The sequence below is a fragment of the Camelina sativa genome, chromosome 3, assembly GCF_000633955.1.
Source record: "Camelina sativa cultivar DH55 chromosome 3, Cs, whole genome shotgun sequence".
Classification (NCBI taxonomy): Eukaryota; Viridiplantae; Streptophyta; class Magnoliopsida; order Brassicales; family Brassicaceae; genus Camelina; species Camelina sativa.
In genome coordinates, this window is record NC_025687.1 from 25087692 (window position 1) to 25108192 (window position 20501).

Consider the following 20501-nt stretch of genomic DNA (forward strand, 5'->3'; position numbering starts at 1 on the left):
TTGATTTTATTTTCTGCTCAATTTAAATCACTGAGGGTTGACAAAAGTCTTGAATCTTGATAAATGGATACGGTTTTTGTGGTATGTGTTGTTTTGCCATAAATATAGAAATAACAGACGAAATGTTTGATGAGAAGTCGAACACGATCCTCATCAAAGTGGTTTGTTACGATCCTGAGAGGCTAATGAACAAACTCTGCTCCAAAGGAGACGGTTCTATCAAGTCCATCGTGATCCTTGAGCCACCCAAACCACCTCAACCCCAGCCTCAGCCCCCTCAGAAGCCCAAAGAAGCTCCAGCACCAGCTCCGGCTCCTGCTCCTGTTCAGGCTCCCGCTCCTGCTCCTGTTCAGGCTCTGGCTCTGACTCCAGTACCTCAACCGATGCCACCGGTGTGGCAGCCGTATCATTGTGGGCCGTATTACGAGGCCCAACAGTACCAATGTTACGGAAGGCCCGTTTACGAGAACTGGGGAGGTGGACGACAATGTTGCCACGAATACACGAACGCTCAAGGATGCTCCATCATGTGAAACACCCGAACCAACGCAATCTTCTACTCATATATAGTATTATTGTATACCAGCAAATGAATTTATACACGAAGTTATTTTTAGTTGTCTTCGTCTTTACCAGTAATTATATTTTGAGGCATCGTCCTTTTTATGTATGTATTTATATATACGCTATAGGGTTTTGTTACTTGTGTATATCTCGTTTTAGTTATAGTATGATACAACTTCTATTTGCTCAATTCTTTTCTTGCTAGCTAGGAATACAAATAGTATAGATTTTTGCATTAAGATATAGTTTTGGTTACAGAGAAATAGCATTGTAATTAGCACAAAAGATGGAAACCTAATCCATGTGTTTGTCATTAAGTTGCATTATAATTGTCGATTTTGTCTATATCTATAACATGAACGTAAGCGTTCGTTGTAATTCCGAAGCAATTGTATTGTCGTAACTTGTTTACCAATTAAGAAACTTGATCAACTAAAGAGAGGGGCCCGGGCACCAGAATCATGATCTTTTTGGGAATGCTAAATTGTAAAGTTATGGCATCAGGAGAGGAGTCTCTTCTTCTTCATCTTCAAGAGACATGGCCAAAAGAACTTTATCCATCGCCTAAAACATTATTGAACTTCTTATTTTGGATCTCAGAATCGCCGAAAGAACACAAATATGGCAAAGTGAACAAAGAAAAAATAAGAAGATCGTGTAGAACTCTTGTGGAAGGAAAATAACCGAAGGGAATGAGACAGATGAATTTGAAAAAAAATCCAGACGATGATCACAAACACTTTTGATGGAAAATATTTAAGGAGAAAATGACGAAACCTAGTGGAAAACAGTAAGATTTGACAAAAGAAAAGTGTTTTTCCAATCGAGAAGTTCTCATCTTGATTTAAACAAAGACACAAGTAAAAGAGAAGTTCTTGAATCCAAGAAAGACACAAGTAAATGGACACAAAATATATATTTGATTTAATTACTTAGACCTTCTCTATCAGGAGGTTGTTAGTAGGGCTATTAGAGTTTTGTAAGAAAAAAATAAATTAGAAGAAAAGAGAAAATTGAAGGGAGCTTCTTATATAATAGATTCAACTCGGTTCTAAGGGACGCTACGTGTCCTTATTCCGTTGGGTGAACAGAAAAATACAAAAGGGAAAAAAAAATTGGACGCAGAACATTTATTTCTTTCGTCTCTCTCTCTTTCTCTCGCGATCAAAGTCTCGCTCCGACAAAGGAAGGTCTGGTTTAATCGGTGGTTATAGAATCAGTTTCTTGTTTGGTCGAAGGCGATTTGACATGACTGAGATATTATCGGAGGCGACTGTAGCGGAGGCGATTTGAATCGTTGTGGAGATTGTATCAGAGGCGGTGCAAAGGGAAAGGCGATTCAATCAGAAGTTGACTTCACGCTTCCAACAACCAGGCCTTCATGTGTCTCTACTATGCTCAACATTCGAATGGATGTTCGTGATCGAGAAAAACATAAACGCTTGCAAGATGATTTGATTGAGAATATTTAGGCAAAATTTGGAGCAAATCAGTATTACAATTAATCATTTTCTCCATTTATGAATTGCATTTCTATTGTAATATGTATTAATGTTTTTATTATGTTTTGTAAGTTTAAAAATTAATTAAATGCAATATTTTCTTATTTTTATAAAATCTTAAATGTTTAAACATTTATACTTCTTCTATTCTATTTAAAACTTTTAAATTTCAAAAAACAATTTTTTTCAAAAATAAGAAACCTAAATTTAAAACTTACCATTGGATGAGAAAATATTCTGTAAGAGATCATAAGTTCTTAATTTGAAAACAATACACACTTAATTCATAAAAAAAATGCAAACAGTATGTAACAACCTCAATATATGAACCCCATTAGCCTTCCTCTTATACACTACTAAATAAAATAATAATTTGATTACTTAATGAAATCTTACCTATATTTGTTTATTAAATACTTGTAGAAAATCACATCAGAAAACGTAACACGATTACGAAACAAAAAAAAAAAACGACGCGACGTTGGTTTTTTTAACATTTAAACAACGTGATGGGTAAACTACAGAGAAGGCCTTATCTTCCTCCAAGCCTCTCTACACTATTCGTTTAAGCTTGAACTTAAAATCAATGGCTTCCACTTCTACACTTCTTCTTCAATCTCTCTCTTCTACTAATCTTCACATCACAGTCCCAACAAGAACCTATAGCGTCGTTCGTAGAACATTCAAATTTACAACGAAATGTTCATCAAAACCAGAGCCAAAAGATCAGTTCCTCGATCTCACGCCCGCACCCGAATCAATCAACACAACAAGCGCAGAGAAGTTCCCAATAGAGAAACGAAGAAGATCAGAGATCGTACGAGACAGAACACAAAGAGGGATCGAGAAACCAGAGCCACCAAACTTCGAGATTGGTTGGAAAAGAACAAAAGAGATCAACTTGGAGAAACCTAAAGGCTATGTGATAATGGATTTTTTAGAGAAGTTCGAAGCTTTAATGGCGAGAGATTTCGGATCAAAGGAGCTTTTAGCTATAGCTGGTGAGATAGTCACAGAGAGAGCTAGAGAAGAAGCTGAGGTTTTGAGAGATGAAGGTAAAGTTGAAGAGAGAATGGTCACTGAGCTATTTAGGGTTTTGAAGTTGATGGAGATGGATTTAGCTATGGTTAAAGCTTCTGTTAAAGAAGAAACTTTGAATGAGAGGATTGAACAAGCTAGAGCTAGGTGTAGACAAGCTATTCTTGTTGCTAATTCTTTCTAATTCCACCTGCAAATTGAGTCAAAGTCTATATAGTTTTACACAAAAACAGAGCTTCATCATCTTTAAAAGATCTTATTTTTTTGGTTCTGTAATCATGCTTTCACAAAGAATCAATACAAAGATTCATGCTTTTACTTTTTTTGAGTAAAAGTTTTTAATTAATTGAGAAAATTTGACTTCCACTAATTTCAGTTTTGAAGATATATCACCAAGTCTCATGCTTTATTGTAAACCACACAATTATAAAAATGCAAACTTTAAAGTTTAAACCATTCAGCGAAAGCTTCACAAGACAGCACAAGACAGAAGCAATGGTGGCACTCAAATTCTACACTGTAGAGATGTCGCTACCATGTTTAAGTCCATGCCCATCATCATCGCCGATTTCACTTTCTTCGTCTTCTCCGAGATACCATCTTCTCAACGCAGCAAACAAGAGACTAGATTCATCCAGAAACTGTAGAACTCTGCGAATCAGTTGTTCATCTTCCTCCACTGTCACTGACCAAACAGAGCAATCCTCTTTCAACGATGCTGAGATGAAACTCATTGACGCTTTGATCGGAATTCAAGGCCGTGGCAAATCCGCTTCTCCTAGACAGCTCAATGTATGATAAAACCTTTTTTACTTTCTTTGATTTCCCTGCATGTTTCTTGATTCAATGTCTGATTTTGAGAAACATATATGTTGTTGTTAGGATGTGGAATCTGCTGTTAAAGTTCTTGAAGGTTTAGAGGGTATTCAGAATCCTGTATGAATGTTTTCTTGTAAAACCCTTTTCATCATCTTCAAATTATCAAAACTCTGTTATGTTTTGTTCTTTGACTGACTCATTTGGTTGTCTTGTGGGGAATGTTTTTAACAATGTTTAGACAGATTCTGACTTAATCGAAGGCCGTTGGCGATTGATGTTCACCACAAGACCTGGAACTGCATCTCCAATCCAAGTCAGTTCTTCATCATCATATTCCCACTTTTTAGATGATTGTAGTTTGTATCATTGTATGTAAGCAGAAGAATCAATCAGAGATTTGATTTGTGTCTGCAGAGAACATTTACAGGAGTAGATGTGTTCACTGTGTTTCAAGATGTATACTTGAAGACAACAAACGATCCTCGTGTTTCAAACATTGTTAGATTCTCTGACATCATTGGAGAGCTAAAAGTTGAGGTGAGCTTCTTCATTCAAGTCTTTTGCATATAAAGACTGAGAAATCAATGCTTGTTTGTTTCATCAACAGGCAGCTGCATCGATCAAAGATGGGAAACGGGTTTTGTTCCGTTTCGATAGAGCTGCTTTCTCTTTAAAGTTCCTTCCGTTCAAAGTTCCATATCCAGTTCCTTTTCGACTTCTTGGTGATGAAGCAAAAGGTTGGTTAGATACTACGTATTTGTCGCCTTCAGGAAACCTTCGGATTTCAAGGGGAAACAAGGTAGATGAGTTTCTTGATTCTGAAAAAAATGAAAAATTATAAGCTTTATAGCGTTTTGATCCATAAGGAGATATATTTGTAGCGCAGGGGACAACGTTTGTTCTTCAGAAAGAAACTGTACCTAGGCAGAAACTGTTAGCCACCATATCCAAAGACAAAGGAGTAGCAGAGGTAATGTGTAATGCCTTTGAGAAACCTGTAAACACAATTGATATTTTGGTTTTGAATGGAGTTAATGGATCAGTTAGTATAACTGCAGGCTATCAATGAGTTTCTTGCGTCTAATTCGAATCCAGCTGAAGATGATTACGAGCTTTTAGAAGGAAGCTGGCAAATGATTTGGAGTTCACAGGTCACTTCTCTGATAACTTCAGTTTTTTTGTCTTGAACAAGCAATTTTATTCGTTTTGATAAGCGATTCGTCGGTTTTTTGTGTATGTAGATGTTTACAGATAGTTGGATTGAAAATGCAGCAAATGGTCTTATGGGAAGACAGGTAAACATTTTGTTAGAATGTCTTAAGTAGTATTCAGTTGCTTCAGCTTGTTGAGGATTTGATTCAGATCATCGACAAGGATGGGAGGATAAAGTTTGAAGTTAACATCATTCCAGCATTTAGATTCTCCATGAAAGGAAAATTCATGTAAGTCTCTCTCTCTGTCTTTTAGTAATTGCTTAACTTTTTTTATTTGTGATCTTGTTTCTTGATTGGTCTCATGAACAATCTGCAGAAAATCAGAAAGCAGTACATATGACTTGAAGATGGACGACGCTGCTATTATAGGCGGTGCATTTGGATATCCGGTCGATATAACAAACAAGATCGAGCTTAAAATTCTGTAAGATCTCTCTATCTTATACATCTACAACTAATGATGATGCATTAAGCAAAAACGTTGGTTCTTGCTACTAATACAGAGATGGTTGCTTACTTTGATGTTTTGTAGGTACACAGATGAGAAGATGAGAATCAGTCGAGGATTTGATAACATTATCTTCGTGCACATCCGAGAAATTTAGCTGCGTTACGTTGTTGTTCTATGCTCTTATTTGAAAATGTGAAAAATTTAGCATGTAAGAAACTGTCAAATGTTTGTAACAACAATGTGATTAAGGCGATTGTTTTTTTTTGTTTGTTTTTTTGGATGTATAACAAGAACCAGAAAAAAAAACAAGAAAACTACATGAGAATGATGATGATATATTATGTGTTTCGCTACTAAATGTCTAAATTAAAACAAAAATAAGTAAATAACCTTAAACAAAAAAATATGGAAGTTTTACTTTTTGTTCCAGCTAGTCTTAATCATTAAAAAAAAATGTTCAGTAAATATTTTATTTCTACCGAGAAAATACGAAAATCTCATTAAGAAAGGAAACTTACCACTAACAGCTTCTGGTGACATTTAATTACTCTGTAAATTCCCATTTTCACATCACAGAGAAAACTAGAAATAACAACAAGAAATGGAAACTGTAACATTCTAAAGATTCATTGTTAACAAAAACAACAGAGAAACATAATACTGATTTTTCCAGGATTTGCTCCCTCAAATCTCTCCCTTCAAATACTCTTCCTTATTTTCTTCTATTTCTATTTTGCTTTTTGTTCTTGCGAAGATCTCTCTCTCTTTCTCTGTTTCGTGTCTTTTCTTTTTTTTTTGGGGTCTTTCTTGATTTTGTTTTGTTAATGGATATGGATGAGATGAGCAATGAAGACAAGACAACGACAGAGACTTCGGGCTCAAGTGATTCAGTCTTGCCGCTCATGAAACGCGTGAAACCTACTGTGGTTGTTGAAACGACCACGAAACCTCCTGCCTTGTCTAACACGGTGACAACAACGAAATACAAAGGAGTGGTTCAGCAGCAGAACGGTAATTGGGGTGCTCAGATTTACGCGGACCATCGGAGGATTTGGCTTGGAACTTTCAAATCCGCTGCTGAAGCCGCCGCTTCTTACGACAGCGCATCCATTAAGCTTCGAAGCTTTGATGCCAACTCGCACCGGAACTTCCCTTGGTCTGATTTCACGACCCATGAACCTGATTTTCAAAAGCCCTTTACGACGGAAGCTGTGTTGAACATGATCAAAGAAGGTTCTTATCAGCACAAGTTCAGAGACTTTCTCAAACTCCGATCTCAGATGGTGGCGCGTATCAACATCGGTGGATCAAAACAAGTTCAAGGTGGAGGAGGACGAGGAGAAGCAGAACAAGAATCTGACAAGTGTTTCTCTTACACGGAGCTTTTTCGGAAGGAGTTGACACCGAGCGATGTAGGGAAACTGAATAGGCTTGTGATACCTAAGAAGAACGCAGTGAAGCATCTGCCTTACATAAGCGATGATCACAACGAGAAAGAAGAGGGCGAGACAGTAGGAGCTGTTGAAATAGACTTTTACGACAGAGCAATGAGACAATGGAACTTTAGGTATTGTTACTGGAAAAGTAGCCAGAGCTTTGTCTTCACCAGAGGATGGAATGCATTCGTCAAGGAGAAGAATCTCAAGGAGAAGGATATTATCGTCTTTTACAATTGCGATGTCCCGAGCAATGCCATGACATTAGAAGGCCAAAGCAAGAACTTCAAGATGATCGATGTTCAATACTTTTCAGGCAACGGTTTCATGGTTCCTGAGGAAGTCAATAAGACGGCTGAGGAGAGTTCTGATGAAGAAATGAAGACAGGAAACGTCTTTAGCTCAAAGTTAGAAGATGAAGAACCCAAACCAGAGGAGAAAAAGGGAGGGTTTATGCTGTTTGGTGTTAGGATCCAATAGCAACTTTTGTTTCTTAGGGATTTTAGCACTATGACTTAATTAGAGTTTGGTTTTTGCTTTGTATTTTTACATAGTCTCTTTATTTACAGACTTAGTGCTTTTGATTTTAATATATAACATTACTTAGATTAAACGTCTCTCTTGAGTAGATAAAACAAGAAGTAACGCCAAAAGAGAGGCTTTAATGGCTTCTTTTAAGAGTTTAGACAAAGCCACTGGCACTGCTGCCTAAAAACCTACCATGAACAAAACACTGCTAACGAAGACATTAACTTAATGTCACAAAATGAAGCAGAAATAAGAGTTACAACTCTCTCTCTCTACTCTATATACTCCTTAAGATGAGGTGAGTCTCCGCTTACATCTCCTTCGAGTTCCATCACCCTTGATGTCAGGAGTATCTTCTACAACAGTTTCTTCTTGTACAACCAAACCTCGGTTTCTCGATAGTTTTCTTATTGGTGTCGTCTGAGAATCTTGTGTGAAATCTGCTGGAGCAGAGGGACAAGATGATGAAGCGACTGCAACTTCCCTGTGTGGCATTAGCTCCTCACCCAGTGGAACCACTTCAGACATCAACTGTTCGACATATATCATCCCCAAAAAAAATCAGACACTTTCGGGACATAATTTAACAATCGAGCGCATGATATGAGATTCTATTTTATTACCTTCCAATCTTTGAAATCTAATCTGAACACAAAATGGTTATAAGTGACTTCACCCGACATCACCAGTTCTGCAGCAGGTCCGTTTCTTGGTACTGTTGACAAATTAGAATGATCAAATATTAAGTTAAACAAATCAAATATCAAAACCAGACAGAAGAGAATGGACTTGTGATCTTACAGGCGAAATGTGAACCATTTTTATCCACAATAATCTCAACTCGTCCATCTTTAGCCAAGAAAGATAGAGCGAACAAATTCTCTACAGTCTGTGCAAATGACCGCCTGTTGAGCACCAAATTCTCAAGTCGCACGCGCTTCTTTCGCCCCAAGATGGTAAACATTATTGCCATATTCTTGTCTGTATCAGTCTTCTCTTCTGATTGTGTATCATCTACCTGGTAATTGCAATAAGTACTACAAATCAGCTTATTTATTTGTTATCCAAATCCTAACTACATAACACAGTCAACATGTTTCCGAAAAACCATCACTCATATTTCACAGCAGAAACATTGCAACATAGCCTCTACAAAATCCATACTCGTAAACGCACTAATCAGGCTGAGATAAAAAAGCGCTCAAAGAATCAAGGTAAGGAGATGTGAAAGTTAAAGATGTGCAGTCACGACTCACAAAGGAGTATAGGACTAGACATACTACAAAAGTGGAATCAGTTCAATTATAGCTCATAAATTCAAAAAAAAAATGGAGTCTGCAAAATATTTTATTACCTCATCTGGACGAACGCCTTCACCAAGCTTTGTACGTTTTCTGTTGGCAGCCCTCTTCTTTTGCTTCAGTTCAGTGTCCATAGGTCCCAACCTGGTCGCAAAAAAAGAACTTTGTTTAGTCAAAATATCCTCAGCAGTGGCAAAGCCTTTGCAATAATATAAAGTTACGAGAACTCACATTGTTGAACAACCACATGATACTAAAACAGTAGAACAGACAGCAAACCCAAGATCCTTCCACTTCATAGACACTTGAGCAGTCTCATCAGCATCAATTTCCAAAGAACCCTGACCAAACCCACTGATCAAAGCATTAACAAACTCAGCCGGTGAAACCCCATGAGAAGACTGAGACTTCACAGATGTCATTAAAGTGTTTGCTATATCAAGAAGTGCCTCTGCATCAGCAATTTGCTCCCTTGGCTTCCGAACTGCAAGTTGTAACCAAAACCCAAAAAAGGAAGTCTTTTTAGCAAAGACAAAATTGAACTTTTCAATACTAACACAATCAACTTGAAATGAGACTAAAGCTTACCGTGCTGGTGCAAGTTTTCAACTTCATTGATAATTCTAGTGAATTTGTCTGAATCAATCCTCATCAAATCATCTTTAGAATCTGCAAACAAAAAAAAACAAAGAAACGTCAGAGAAATCACCCAATTAAAAAAAAAAAACCCTAAATTGAAAACGAAATTGGGGGAAACGAATCAATGGACATAAGAGTTGGAAATGTTTACCGCTGATTTTGGTCTGTAGAGCGAGATACTGAGATCTGAGAATTCTCCGATCAGAAATCCCTTGTTCTTCTTCCTCCTGAGTCGGAGGAGGTTCGTCGATACGTACGGAGCCATCCCCAGTTTTTCTCTGTTTCTCCTTCTTCACAGACCTCAATCGCTCGGGCTCTTCGTCGTCGGCTTCTCTTCCGCCACCGCTGTTTCCGGTGGGTTCCCTTTCTCTCTTCACCGTCCTCTTCATGGTGATTTCAGAATTATCGATTAAAGGAGAAGCGAAACGAAGAAGAAGAAGAAGAAGAAGAAGTGGAAAAAAATGAAATTGAAAACCCTAACGGTAGATTGAATTTGGGGATTTTTGTTTTTTCTTATATTTTTGAGGGAAGAAAGAGAAAATTTCGATGATTTTTTTCCCGCCGAGTCCATAAAGTCATTTATTTTTTTATTTTTTTTAGTAAAACAAAATTTAACAAAAGCTTTTCCAATCCAATGAACTCACTCGTGTTCATGAAGCTTGGGTAGACCGTAGGGCCGAAGCAATTACGGAAGTTTATTTATTTTTATTTTGGTTCATAAGATGTAAAACTTTTTTTTATTATTGTTTAAAACTTTACAAAATAATTTTGGGCGAATCAACCAAAAAATTGAAAATAATGGATTTGATTAGAGAATGTTTTGATTATTTTAATTTTTAAAATATACATATAATTAAAATAAAAAACATTATAATAATGTATACACTTTTTCCTGCATATATATTTTAATTCAAATCTGAAAAAAAGAACGAGTTATAAGTTTTGATTCTTTTATAATTTACCTAGGAAAAACGCATTAATTTATTTTTTTGTTAAATTGGTCAAACATAATTCTAGAAATTTTTAAAGAATGAAAATATAAAATAATTTAGTTTTAGTAATAAAAGATCTTATTTCTACGAACTAAAAAATAACTTTTTTAGATAATTTTTCTATTTTAGAGTTACAGATTTAACTGATACAAAAAGGAACAAGAAGAAGTCAGTTGAATCAAAAAAAAATTAAAAGGGAACAAGAAGTCAAGAACCATACCAAACAAATATATTTTGGTAACAAGAACTAAAAAGAACCTTTATTATATTTAACTGTACATGTTGATGTATCTATCTTCCAACAACTGTAATCTCGTATATATGATGTCATATCTAACGGTGGAGAGATTCAAACATCAACTCAAACCGGCTACTATTGTTGTTGTTCCCTTGTATAATAGTTAGTTGAACTATATGCTTGAGATGTCACGTAAGTCTTCACTGTTTCATTTATTTCTATTCAAATGCATCTATTTTTGATGAGTATGAGTTTTAAAGCTGAAGGTCATGCTTTGATTTTCTAACACCAATAAATAAGCTTTAAGCTGATGGGTCATATATAGACATGAGCTTAATGATCATGATATGCTCCTCTTCATAAATTCAAATCCGGATAGACCAATCGGTTGTTGGCGAAATCATAAGGTTTTATATAGCTTCATTAACATGTAATTTGGATGATGCTCCATATGCAAAAATATCAGGATCTCTAGTACTTATGTCTGGTAAGTTGTAACACATATAGTAAAAACACAAAATTTCTTAGAGTATCTCATAAAACTAAATCTCTGAAGCAAGAATTGAACCCTAAACAATGAACATGAACTACCGAAGGGGCATCGTTTAAAGTAGTTAAGAGTAAGGGTGTCAATTGGGCTGGCCCGGCCATGCCCGGCTCAAAACCCGTAAAACCCGCATATGTTTGAGCCCAGCCCTAACAGGGTTTTTTGGATTTTTGGGCTTTTTCGGGCTTATTTTACAGATCAATAATTCAAACTTATAAGTCTTAAAAAGTAGTGTTTAAAGATGCACTATAAAACAAATCAATCAAAATTTTAATAAATCATCTATATTCACTACAACCAACTTAATTTAAAAGAAAAAGTCTAATACTAAATAAAATCTTATACTTTAACCAAATAAAACAATATATAATTCATATAAAATATCATTGATAAAATTCTTAAAAGTATTAAGCAAGGTTATTAAGTAAATATGAAAACTAGAATTAGAGTTTTAAATTTTATTAACAATAAATCATTAATCAAATAAAAATGTTAACAAAATAGTACAAATATATTTGTTACGAAAAACCCTATAGCCCCAACGGACTGAACCCAAAAGACCTGATTTTTTCTAGAAATATATAATTAAGTTCGAGCCCGGTAATTTCCTGGGCCGGACCGGACCAGCCCGCGGGCTTTGGCCCTAATTGACATGTCTAGTTAAGAGGAATGTTTCCCCCATAGAAAGAGCATCAGCATAAAGTAGCATATTCGTATCATTTCAGATTTGTTCTCTATAAGCATTTATTGGGCCTTCTGTTGTATCTAGTTAGTTGGGCTATCTTTCAAAGATTGAACCTGAGCTTGATCTTTATCGAAATGCATATATAAACTAGGTTTTGCCCCTGGTACACCACGGATCTATTATTTTGTTAATATGATACTGTAATAGTTTAGTAGTGTTTGTAGTCGATGGTAAATTGCATATATATATATATATATATTGTTAATGGTTGTAGATAGGTTTTGTATAAACTCTTGATTCGCAAGTTGAGAATATACATTTTATGATTTGGTTAGTTATGATTTAGAAATGAATGATATGACATATTCTTATTTTGATTCTCAATTGATATTATTGGATTAATAGTGTACATTTAAAGCTAATAAGAACTTAGCAAATATGTAATCGTTTATTAAACGCAAACTAGATATTTCCTAAGATGTATTCATCTTGAATTAGTTGTTATATTATAGGGATGTGATTACAGAATTTGTGTCATATGGATATACTTGTTTGGTTATAAATATCTTAAGAAAAATTTTAAAATATATATCCGTTTATAAAAATTCAAATCACATCATATGCTGAAAAAAATCTAAAATTTTATTAACTTTATGTATTAAATAGTAATTAAAATAATTAAATATAAGATTAAATAAAAGTGCAAGGAGAATTATATTTTAATCTAACATATTGATTTAAATTAGATAAATAGTTTTTAGGAAATTAATATTATCAAATAAGGAACTGATTGTGTTTGGTTGTAAGGATTGTAAAGAATTTACTTATGACTTGTTTGAATATAAAGATAAAAGAGGATGACAATAAAATGTACTTTAAAAATATTAAGATAGATGTAACGGAGGGGAAGTGGGGAATAAAATGTACTTCAAAAATATTAAGATAGATGTAACGGAGGGGAAGTGGGGAAGGCTGCTCCGTATGGTTCTTGCACTACCACTTAATTATTTACGAATGTTTTGATATATACTACTATACTAGTAGTTTTTTTTGTCGCCTATATAAGTGTCACCTTATATAAATGTTTTTCGTAAAAATCTACTTACAATTTTGTATTTCGACATACAATCTGCATAATAAATTGATAGATAAACCAAACGTAAAAACTGTAAACCTACAAACAATATTTTGTGATCTCTATTCTATGACTATGAAATATCCGAATTTTTAAAAAGAATCGTAAATGCTTACGTGTCTATGTGATAATGTGAAAAGGAGAATTAGATAATGAACATGTCCGAGCATTTTAGAAGGACACATTAATATGTATGCGCATTATCGATTTTGTTGGAATCATATCGTAATAACTTTTGACCTAACGAACCTTTTTGGTATATTTAGCTGATGATTAACACTTGTAACCTTAAGAAGAATTATTTTACAAAATCTTGTCACCCACACAACTTAGTGCACCTTCACATGACTGCCTAAAAAGAGCAAAGAAAAATAACAACAAAGACATGGTCCCCAACCACAACACTACTAATTAGTGTTGGGCAAGATTGTGCCCATCTTTTTTGTTTGTTCTTGTTTCGGACAAGACTTATGGAGTGTGTGCTTCGTAGGGTCGGTTTAAAACAAAAGTAGAAAATAAAATATTATAGATTTTGCTCATAATTATCAATATAACTGTTTTTTCCCCTGGCATCATTTTAAACACATGATATGTTATCAACTATATAACAAAATAAGTTTCAACTATATATATATATATATATTGTTAAAAGGCTTAATATATAGAAATGAAACTGTCTATAATTTTTGGGCAAGTAACAAAGATATGGACCATGGTAGTTGATGATGATCCTAGCAAAAGAAAATAACTAATTACCCTGATTATTCATGAGTTACAACAATAAAAGAAGCTTCTCATTGTACATCACTTCTGCTTTTTTTTCTTTTTTTGGGGTTGTAAGAACAAAATAGAATAGCTTTGGAGTTCGGACCATTACACAAACTTACTTTCTTCCCTACCAAAAAAAAGGGTTCCAACTTTACAAAACCCTTTTCACCACCATCCACCATATTTAGCTCTGTTCATGATCTCTTCTCTACTTTGCTATCTTCGACTTTTCTCCAAAGGCCGAACCGATACTTCTATGCACATATCCCTCCATGGCTAGCACTCGCGCACACTGAGGAATTTTAGTTTCATGCACTAGAGCATCTACATCTTGCCCGATTCTCTTCGAGCGCCTGACCAAAAAATTCAAATTTTCGGTTTTATATAGAATGATGAACGAAGGGATTCAAGAGATACAATTAGTGTGCAATACGAAGCTAGAATGTTACCTTCACTTGATCTTGCAGGTCCTTGATGTACTGAACCGCAAGATCCAGCATGTCTGCTGTGTTTGTTTGCTGCATATTAATTGAAGATGATAAATACACTAAGCAAAAACGAAACGTGAACGCATGAATACGAAAAAGGAAGATCGATCAATCTAACCGTGTCCATGTTGGGAACAAGGTCTTGCAGCTTCCTCATTCTTTCACTGATCTTGGTTCTTCTCACCTGTTCCACAACATTTTGTAAACATAAATAATCTTTAGAGAGAGAGTACTATATATTTTTTCATGAAATTTTAATGTCATCGAGAAAAATAGCAAGGGAAGGATTTACCCTCTCGGCAATGCTCCGAGGATGAGTGGCGCAACCACGCTTGGCTCTGATCTTACACGGGATAGAATCTGAGAGTAGCTGTTCAATATCTGATAAAGACTTGGGCAGACTCATGTGATGCGCCAAAGGAGGACGTCTACTAGCTGAATCTTCATCCTGTTAAGTTCAATTCCATCGGTACAACTCAGTCAAACAAGAACAGAAACAGAACGAATTCACAGCAAATCAAAGAACATCTCTCAATATGATGAGCTCATTCATATCATACCTTGGTTTTGTATTGATCTAGACCTCCAGATTGGGTCCTCGCAATGGCCGAAAGCTTAGAGGAAGCAGACCCTTCATTCCCAAACGAACGATTAAACCCACCAGAAAGTGTCCGAGGCGGCAATCTAGACGAAAAAGCAGGCTTAACATCAACCTCAGAGATGGGACTCATCGCTCTAGAAACCGGAGGAAGAAGCTTGCTTCTAGGAGTAAGAGACGAAGCATCAGTAGTATTGCTTGTATTCATCACATTACCCCCACCAAAACCTCCCATACTTTTCATTACAGCCGCATACGCTGCAAATACACAATAAAAACAGAACAAAATGTTTAAACTACAACTACTTGCTAATTATAGTAGCCAATCTACAGTGACATATTGAAATCCCAAAAATACAAAACAAGTTGCTTATTATACAGTCCTATCAAATCGTAAGCATATTCTCAAAAAAGTTAAACCAAATTTAAAAAGTTTCCAGATAAGGAAATAATTTCCCCTTTTAAAATTAGAAAGAAAAAAAAGATTCAAACCTGTTTCAACGTCAATGGATGAAAACAATCCGGCCGGCGAACTATTATGACGAGCTAGATTACTCGCCGGAGGAGGAGTCCGATCATCTCTAGGTCTCTTCTTATTCTGACTCAAATTCCTCGAAACCGAAGCGTACCCAATCGAATCAGAACCCACCGGAATCTCAACCTCCATCGCCGTCACCGGAATCTCAGTCTCTTCCTCCTCCTCCTTCTCTGTTTTAACCTCAGGAGGAGGTTTCTTCTCAGTTCCGTCGCTGTTAAAAGCATGGTGAAGAAAGCTGTCGACGTTGTTGCTAGTGTCGGTGGTTTGTAAAAAGCCAGATAAGATTCGCTCAGTCTCGGGACTCGTGGGTCGATCTAAGAACTCTTCGATCGATTCGCCGAAGCTGGAGAAATAAGAACTCGGTGCTGATTGGTAACGAATCAATCCTGAGTTTCTTGGTCTTTGGTGTTGGTGATCGTGTTGCTGGTGGTGGATCAGGAAGTGCTGCTGCTGGAATTCTGACTCCATCTTAGTAGCTTTTGAGTTTCTCTCTTCTTGATGAGTTATTTCTCCGGGAAGTATCTCTCGCCGGCGTGATGTGTTTTTTTTTCTCCGGCGAGTTAAATGGAAAACAAAAAAAGAGAACGTGAGAGAGAGGAGGAAGGAGGAGGAGGAGAAGAAGAAACAAACAACAGAGGGCAGGTAGAGATTGGGATTTATTTGTGATTTGACTAAAATACCTTTTGTGGTTTCTTTTTATTACGAGTGGAAACCTCGATGCTGACACGTGGGGACCACGTTTTAATTTGTTTATTAGTATAATGTTATAGTATAACAGTAAAATCTTTTTTTTTTCTTTTTCTTGGAAATGAAAAAAAAAAATAATAATAATTTGGGATGTAAAAAGAAACTTTTTTTTGGTTTGATGTTATAATGGTATACTTCCAAGTAGTGTAAGATTTTATAATAATGGCTATTAAATCGTTTTTTTCTCGTTTCGCGTAAAAACAAATCCAGCAGCTTTTTTAATGTGTTTTTTTTTGGACTTTATCTTCTTCTTTTTTTTAATTTGATTTTTAAAATCCGCAATTATTGACATGATACAGAAATTTCTTTAAAAAACAAAGAAGAGAACAGTGATATTTTAATAAAACGAAGACTATAGAGAGTATTGTGGGATTTAAAGCTGTTGACTTATAAGCTATAAAAATGGCTGAGAAAGAGGACATTTGTCGATATGACGCTTATTGAAATGACGGAAAACTTTGAAAAAGGAAAACAAATATATATGTTTTGTAATAAAACTGGAAAAAATAATAAAATACACTTACTTCATAAATTAACATACTATAAAAAGATAAATTATATGGAAAATAGTTGGAGAATCAGACAGGTGTTGCTGATATACCATTCTCGGGCTCCAAATTTTAGGGAACCTTTCAAGCGACTGAATCCAACTATTCACGCTTCAACACGTATGTACCCTTCGTTTAAAATATAGGACACGTAATGTACTTACGTTTTTTTTGTACTAGTATAATATACCAAGTCTATGATAAGATAGTAATTCTAATTAAGAACACAAGTAATTATTAAATCGATAAATTAAAGATAATAATGCATACAAGTAGACAACTAGTAATACTTATCCGAACTCATATTTCAATAACTACGTTATATTGCTTGTTTTGGAAAACAACTTAAAAAATCCAATAAAGGGCGGATCTAGGAAAATTGTATGATAGATTCTAAATAGATTAACTCATAATTTGGTTGTGTTCAAACTGATTTATACTGAAAAAATTAGTATAAACTAAAAGAATTTTAAAAGTTTATTGGTGTTAAATGTCATCCGTAACCGTCAATGTGCCTCCGCCACTGGTCCAATAGCCCTGAACTTTTTACACTATTCCAAGAAATTACAAATGCTATATAGTGGAATAGATTTGAACATTCTATCTATTTCAAAGAAGTACCTCATACGAATGATACGACACATGTACACGATAGTGGTTTTCAAACCGGTTTGATTGGTTAATCAGACTGGTTGATGTGATCTAGTAAATAATAGTTTAATCGTGATTCGTGATTTGGAGAAAAAATTATGTATTAAAAATTTTAAAATCCCCTTTTTGATTTGTTTTTGTAACATGTACATTTCATTATTGAATTATCAAATATGTTCATCATGGAGAATGCTTACACTGCTTTTGGAACATTGAAGTGAGACACGAAATCACCATTAAGTGGAATTTGAGTTTTTGACAAATAGTATGCTGCTTTGTGATATTTAAAAATACATTTTTATTATCTAAAGTAAATTAATAAAATTTTCTTAGTGGTTAAAATGAACTTATGAACTCCAATTACATTTAAGTTAGAGAAAATTATGTTCATGTGAGAAAGTAATTTTTCTTCTTATATGCGGACATTAATTTTTTTTTACTAAATGATTCATGGTTCAAAAATTTAACTCGATAAGCCTATAAGACTGGTTAGTGTGCACTTTTAAATGCCGTAAAAATTAACAGTTGTCGTAGTTTTTATTTCAATCAGATTTTTGGCTTTCAATCAATTCTCATAACTAATTTTAAAATCTTCACAATCTTATTGTACGTTTCTTGCAAACCTGCAGATTTAAAAATAAGGAAAATAAAAACCAACTTCCCATAAAATAATTGATCAATCCATTAAGTACAAATTTCAGTTAATTGAAAATTGATTTTTTTATCACATTCTTCAGCAATAAAAAAATAAAAAAAATCAGAGTATTATTGTTTCCGTTCTCTTTATCTCTGAAACTGAAAAAACATCATAATGGGTGGGTTGAAGAGGAAGATTATTGATACAGGAAAGAAGATAGAGAAGAAAGATCCACGAGCAGTTGCTTTCTCAAAACGTCGTAAGGGTCTTTACAGCAAAGCCTCAAAGCTTTGTCTTCTCTCCAGCGCTCAGATTGCGATTCTACCGACTCTGGTTTCTTTTAATTTACACGCCGCTTTCTACACTTTTGGCCACTCCTCTGTTGATAGTTTTGTTGCAGCTTTCCTCGCGGATTAGACTTCTCCTCGGGATGATGATGAAAGGTTAGGGTTTTGGTGGGAAGATGAGAGTCTCGCCGATTCAGAGAATCCAGAGGATTTGAGTGCCGCAATTGATTCAATGACGAAGATGTTACACGATTTAAAGGAGTTGGAAAAGAAGCAAAGAGATTGTGTGGACATAACTCATCAGCAACAAAACCCTAAATCATCAACCATGTTTGTCAAGTATGTGCGTTGAAGTAGATGATGTATCTGTGAACGTCCAAGGGTTTCAAGTCAAGAACAATGAAGAACAACAAACCCTAGCGGTTTCTGCCTACAATAACAATTTAGTTGGGAGTTTCAATGAAGAGCTTGATGTTGATGATCAAATTTTTTATAGTGAGATGAACTCTGAAGTACTATGGAACAATTTGGAGTTGGATGATTTAAGTGTGAATGTCCAAGGGTTTCAAAACAATACTGATGAAGAAAAAACCCTAGCGAACGACGACGGTTTACTTAGGAGCTTCGATGGGTGCAATCAAGAATTTGATCTTGATCAATTATTTGATTTTGTGACGAAATCTTAATATCTATGGAAGGATATGGAGATGTATGATGATTGTCTCTATTGATTTGGGATATTGATCGAACTCAAACCTTAGCATTATTTTGTTTGTATGTTTGGAATGTTTTTTAACAATTTCGCTTGTCTTGTCTGTCTGTATGACATTTTTTTCGTATCTACCTAACTATATAAAGTTTCATTCATTAGAAAAAAAAAATTGATTTTTTCTTCTAATCTTTTTATGAGTTATTTCTCCATGTAAAAGAGAAAAAACAAATATTGAATTTGATGAAAAGATGAACAAATCTGATAAATATGTAATTCGACTCATAACATCTATGTTAGCTTTTGTTTATGTTTGGGTAGTTCCACAAAAGATTTTGCTATCTGATCGGACGAAGTACAAAAATTCATTGAAGTTCAATAAACTAATCTTTAGATTTTTTTTATAACTATCTAATTTTTAATTAATAGAAAATTATATGTTAATTGCATAAGTTTTTAATTTAAATATAACATACATCTTGACAATTTGTGTAAATTTGTCATTATTGCATTGTCTAGAATTAAATTAAGTATAATTTAATCTTAACTAATGTCAAAATTCATATGACTTAATTCTTTGTAATCAAAATCCGTACAGCCAAAAGCATTATATGTAAAATTCGTTGTCATTACTATTCAAGTGAAGTGAAAAATAAAATAAAAAGAGTACACGAGTCAACAAATAAGAGGTAAATATGAAAGAGTAATTCTTTTAATATGAAATGATAAGTTAAGGTGTTCTATAAAATATGTAAGTAATCTGTTAGTGAGAGTTATCTCTACATAACTAAGGATCTTATAATTTTTTTTTCTTTATTATTTTCTTCTTTTCATTTAGGTCGTATTCTCTTTCCATATTTTTGTTTGTAAAAAATCATTTATCCTTGGTTAACATATAAATAATTATAAATTAACTAGAAACAAAAGAATTAACATGTCTCTTATATATGATAATTAATGTAGATTTTATGGCCTTATCATGACATTTTTTCAATAGCCCCTTTCTTATATCTTAAATTTGATAAGCGCTATTGTCAGATGCGTCATCTGTTTCTCACTGATTTGAGAGGAACATCTCTTTGTCCATAACAACAATTAAAAACTAACAAAATTTTAATATTTTAAAATATTATGGATAAATTAATTTTTCTTTTTCACTTAGTAAATTAAATTTATATATTTTCTAAATATTAATTAATATAAGTTTTTCCATACTTAACTTAAAGTCAAACTTTGAAACGCTTGAATTTTTTCAAATGGCCATCACAAATTAACTAGTTATATATACGACAGGGTTACTTAATATATAAATTACTAAGTTTCAGCTAAAGATTGTTTTCTAACATTTTCTTCGTAAGAAGATATTGTGGTGTCAAGAAAGTAGTTGTTACTTAAGAACAAAGAAAATAACAATATCCATAAATATAAGATAAGGTTTATG

At 34.3% G+C, this 20501-nt stretch overlaps 6 protein-coding genes and 1 pseudogene across 6 annotated transcripts in view; 5 read left to right on the plus strand and 2 right to left on the minus strand.

The window, feature by feature from the left end:
- Positions 1–533, plus strand: part of LOC104779292 (protein PYRICULARIA ORYZAE RESISTANCE 21-like) — a 4313-nt gene extending 3780 nt beyond the window's left edge. The window contains exon 4 of the mRNA XM_010503650.2: positions 182–533. Coding sequence (XP_010501952.1) covers positions 182–533 — 352 coding nt within the window. The remainder of the gene's footprint in view (positions 1–181) is intronic.
- On the plus strand, positions 2579–3425 carry LOC104778021. The gene has a single exon (XM_010502377.2). It carries the CDS (start codon positions 2653–2655, stop codon positions 3286–3288), a length of 636 nt encoding a protein of 211 aa, XP_010500679.1. The 5' UTR covers positions 2579–2652; the 3' UTR covers positions 3289–3425.
- On the plus strand, positions 3534–5860 carry LOC104778022 (probable plastid-lipid-associated protein 12, chloroplastic). The gene is made up of 11 exons (XM_010502378.2): positions 3534–3896; positions 3987–4040; positions 4162–4236; positions 4338–4460; positions 4531–4722; positions 4810–4893; positions 4982–5074; positions 5165–5218; positions 5286–5365; positions 5454–5561; positions 5670–5860. The coding sequence occupies exons 1-11, from the start codon at positions 3537–3539 to the stop codon at positions 5740–5742; spliced, it is 1296 nt and encodes a 431-aa protein (XP_010500680.1). The 5' UTR covers positions 3534–3536; the 3' UTR covers positions 5743–5860.
- On the plus strand, positions 6419–7506 carry LOC104778024 (AP2/ERF and B3 domain-containing transcription factor At1g51120-like). Its single transcript, XM_010502380.1, has one exon. It carries the CDS (start codon positions 6419–6421, stop codon positions 7502–7504), a length of 1086 nt encoding a protein of 361 aa, XP_010500682.1. The 3' UTR covers positions 7505–7506.
- Positions 7667–9981, minus strand: LOC104778025 (non-structural maintenance of chromosomes element 4 homolog A-like). Its single transcript, XM_010502381.1, has 7 exons — positions 9644–9981; positions 9442–9522; positions 9085–9337; positions 8907–8997; positions 8354–8570; positions 8176–8267; positions 7667–8083 (listed from the first exon to the last, which is right to left on the minus strand). Exons 1-7 carry the CDS (start codon positions 9879–9881, stop codon positions 7841–7843), a joined length of 1215 nt encoding a protein of 404 aa, XP_010500683.1. The 5' UTR covers positions 9882–9981; the 3' UTR covers positions 7667–7840.
- LOC104778026 (transcription factor bHLH122-like) lies at positions 13809–16094 on the minus strand. Its single transcript, XM_010502383.2, has 6 exons — positions 15436–16094; positions 14906–15201; positions 14638–14793; positions 14464–14529; positions 14307–14375; positions 13809–14210 (listed from the first exon to the last, which is right to left on the minus strand). The coding sequence occupies exons 1-6, from the start codon at positions 15947–15949 to the stop codon at positions 14166–14168; spliced, it is 1146 nt and encodes a 381-aa protein (XP_010500685.1). The 5' UTR covers positions 15950–16094; the 3' UTR covers positions 13809–14165.
- LOC104779293 lies at positions 18239–19082 on the plus strand (annotated as a pseudogene).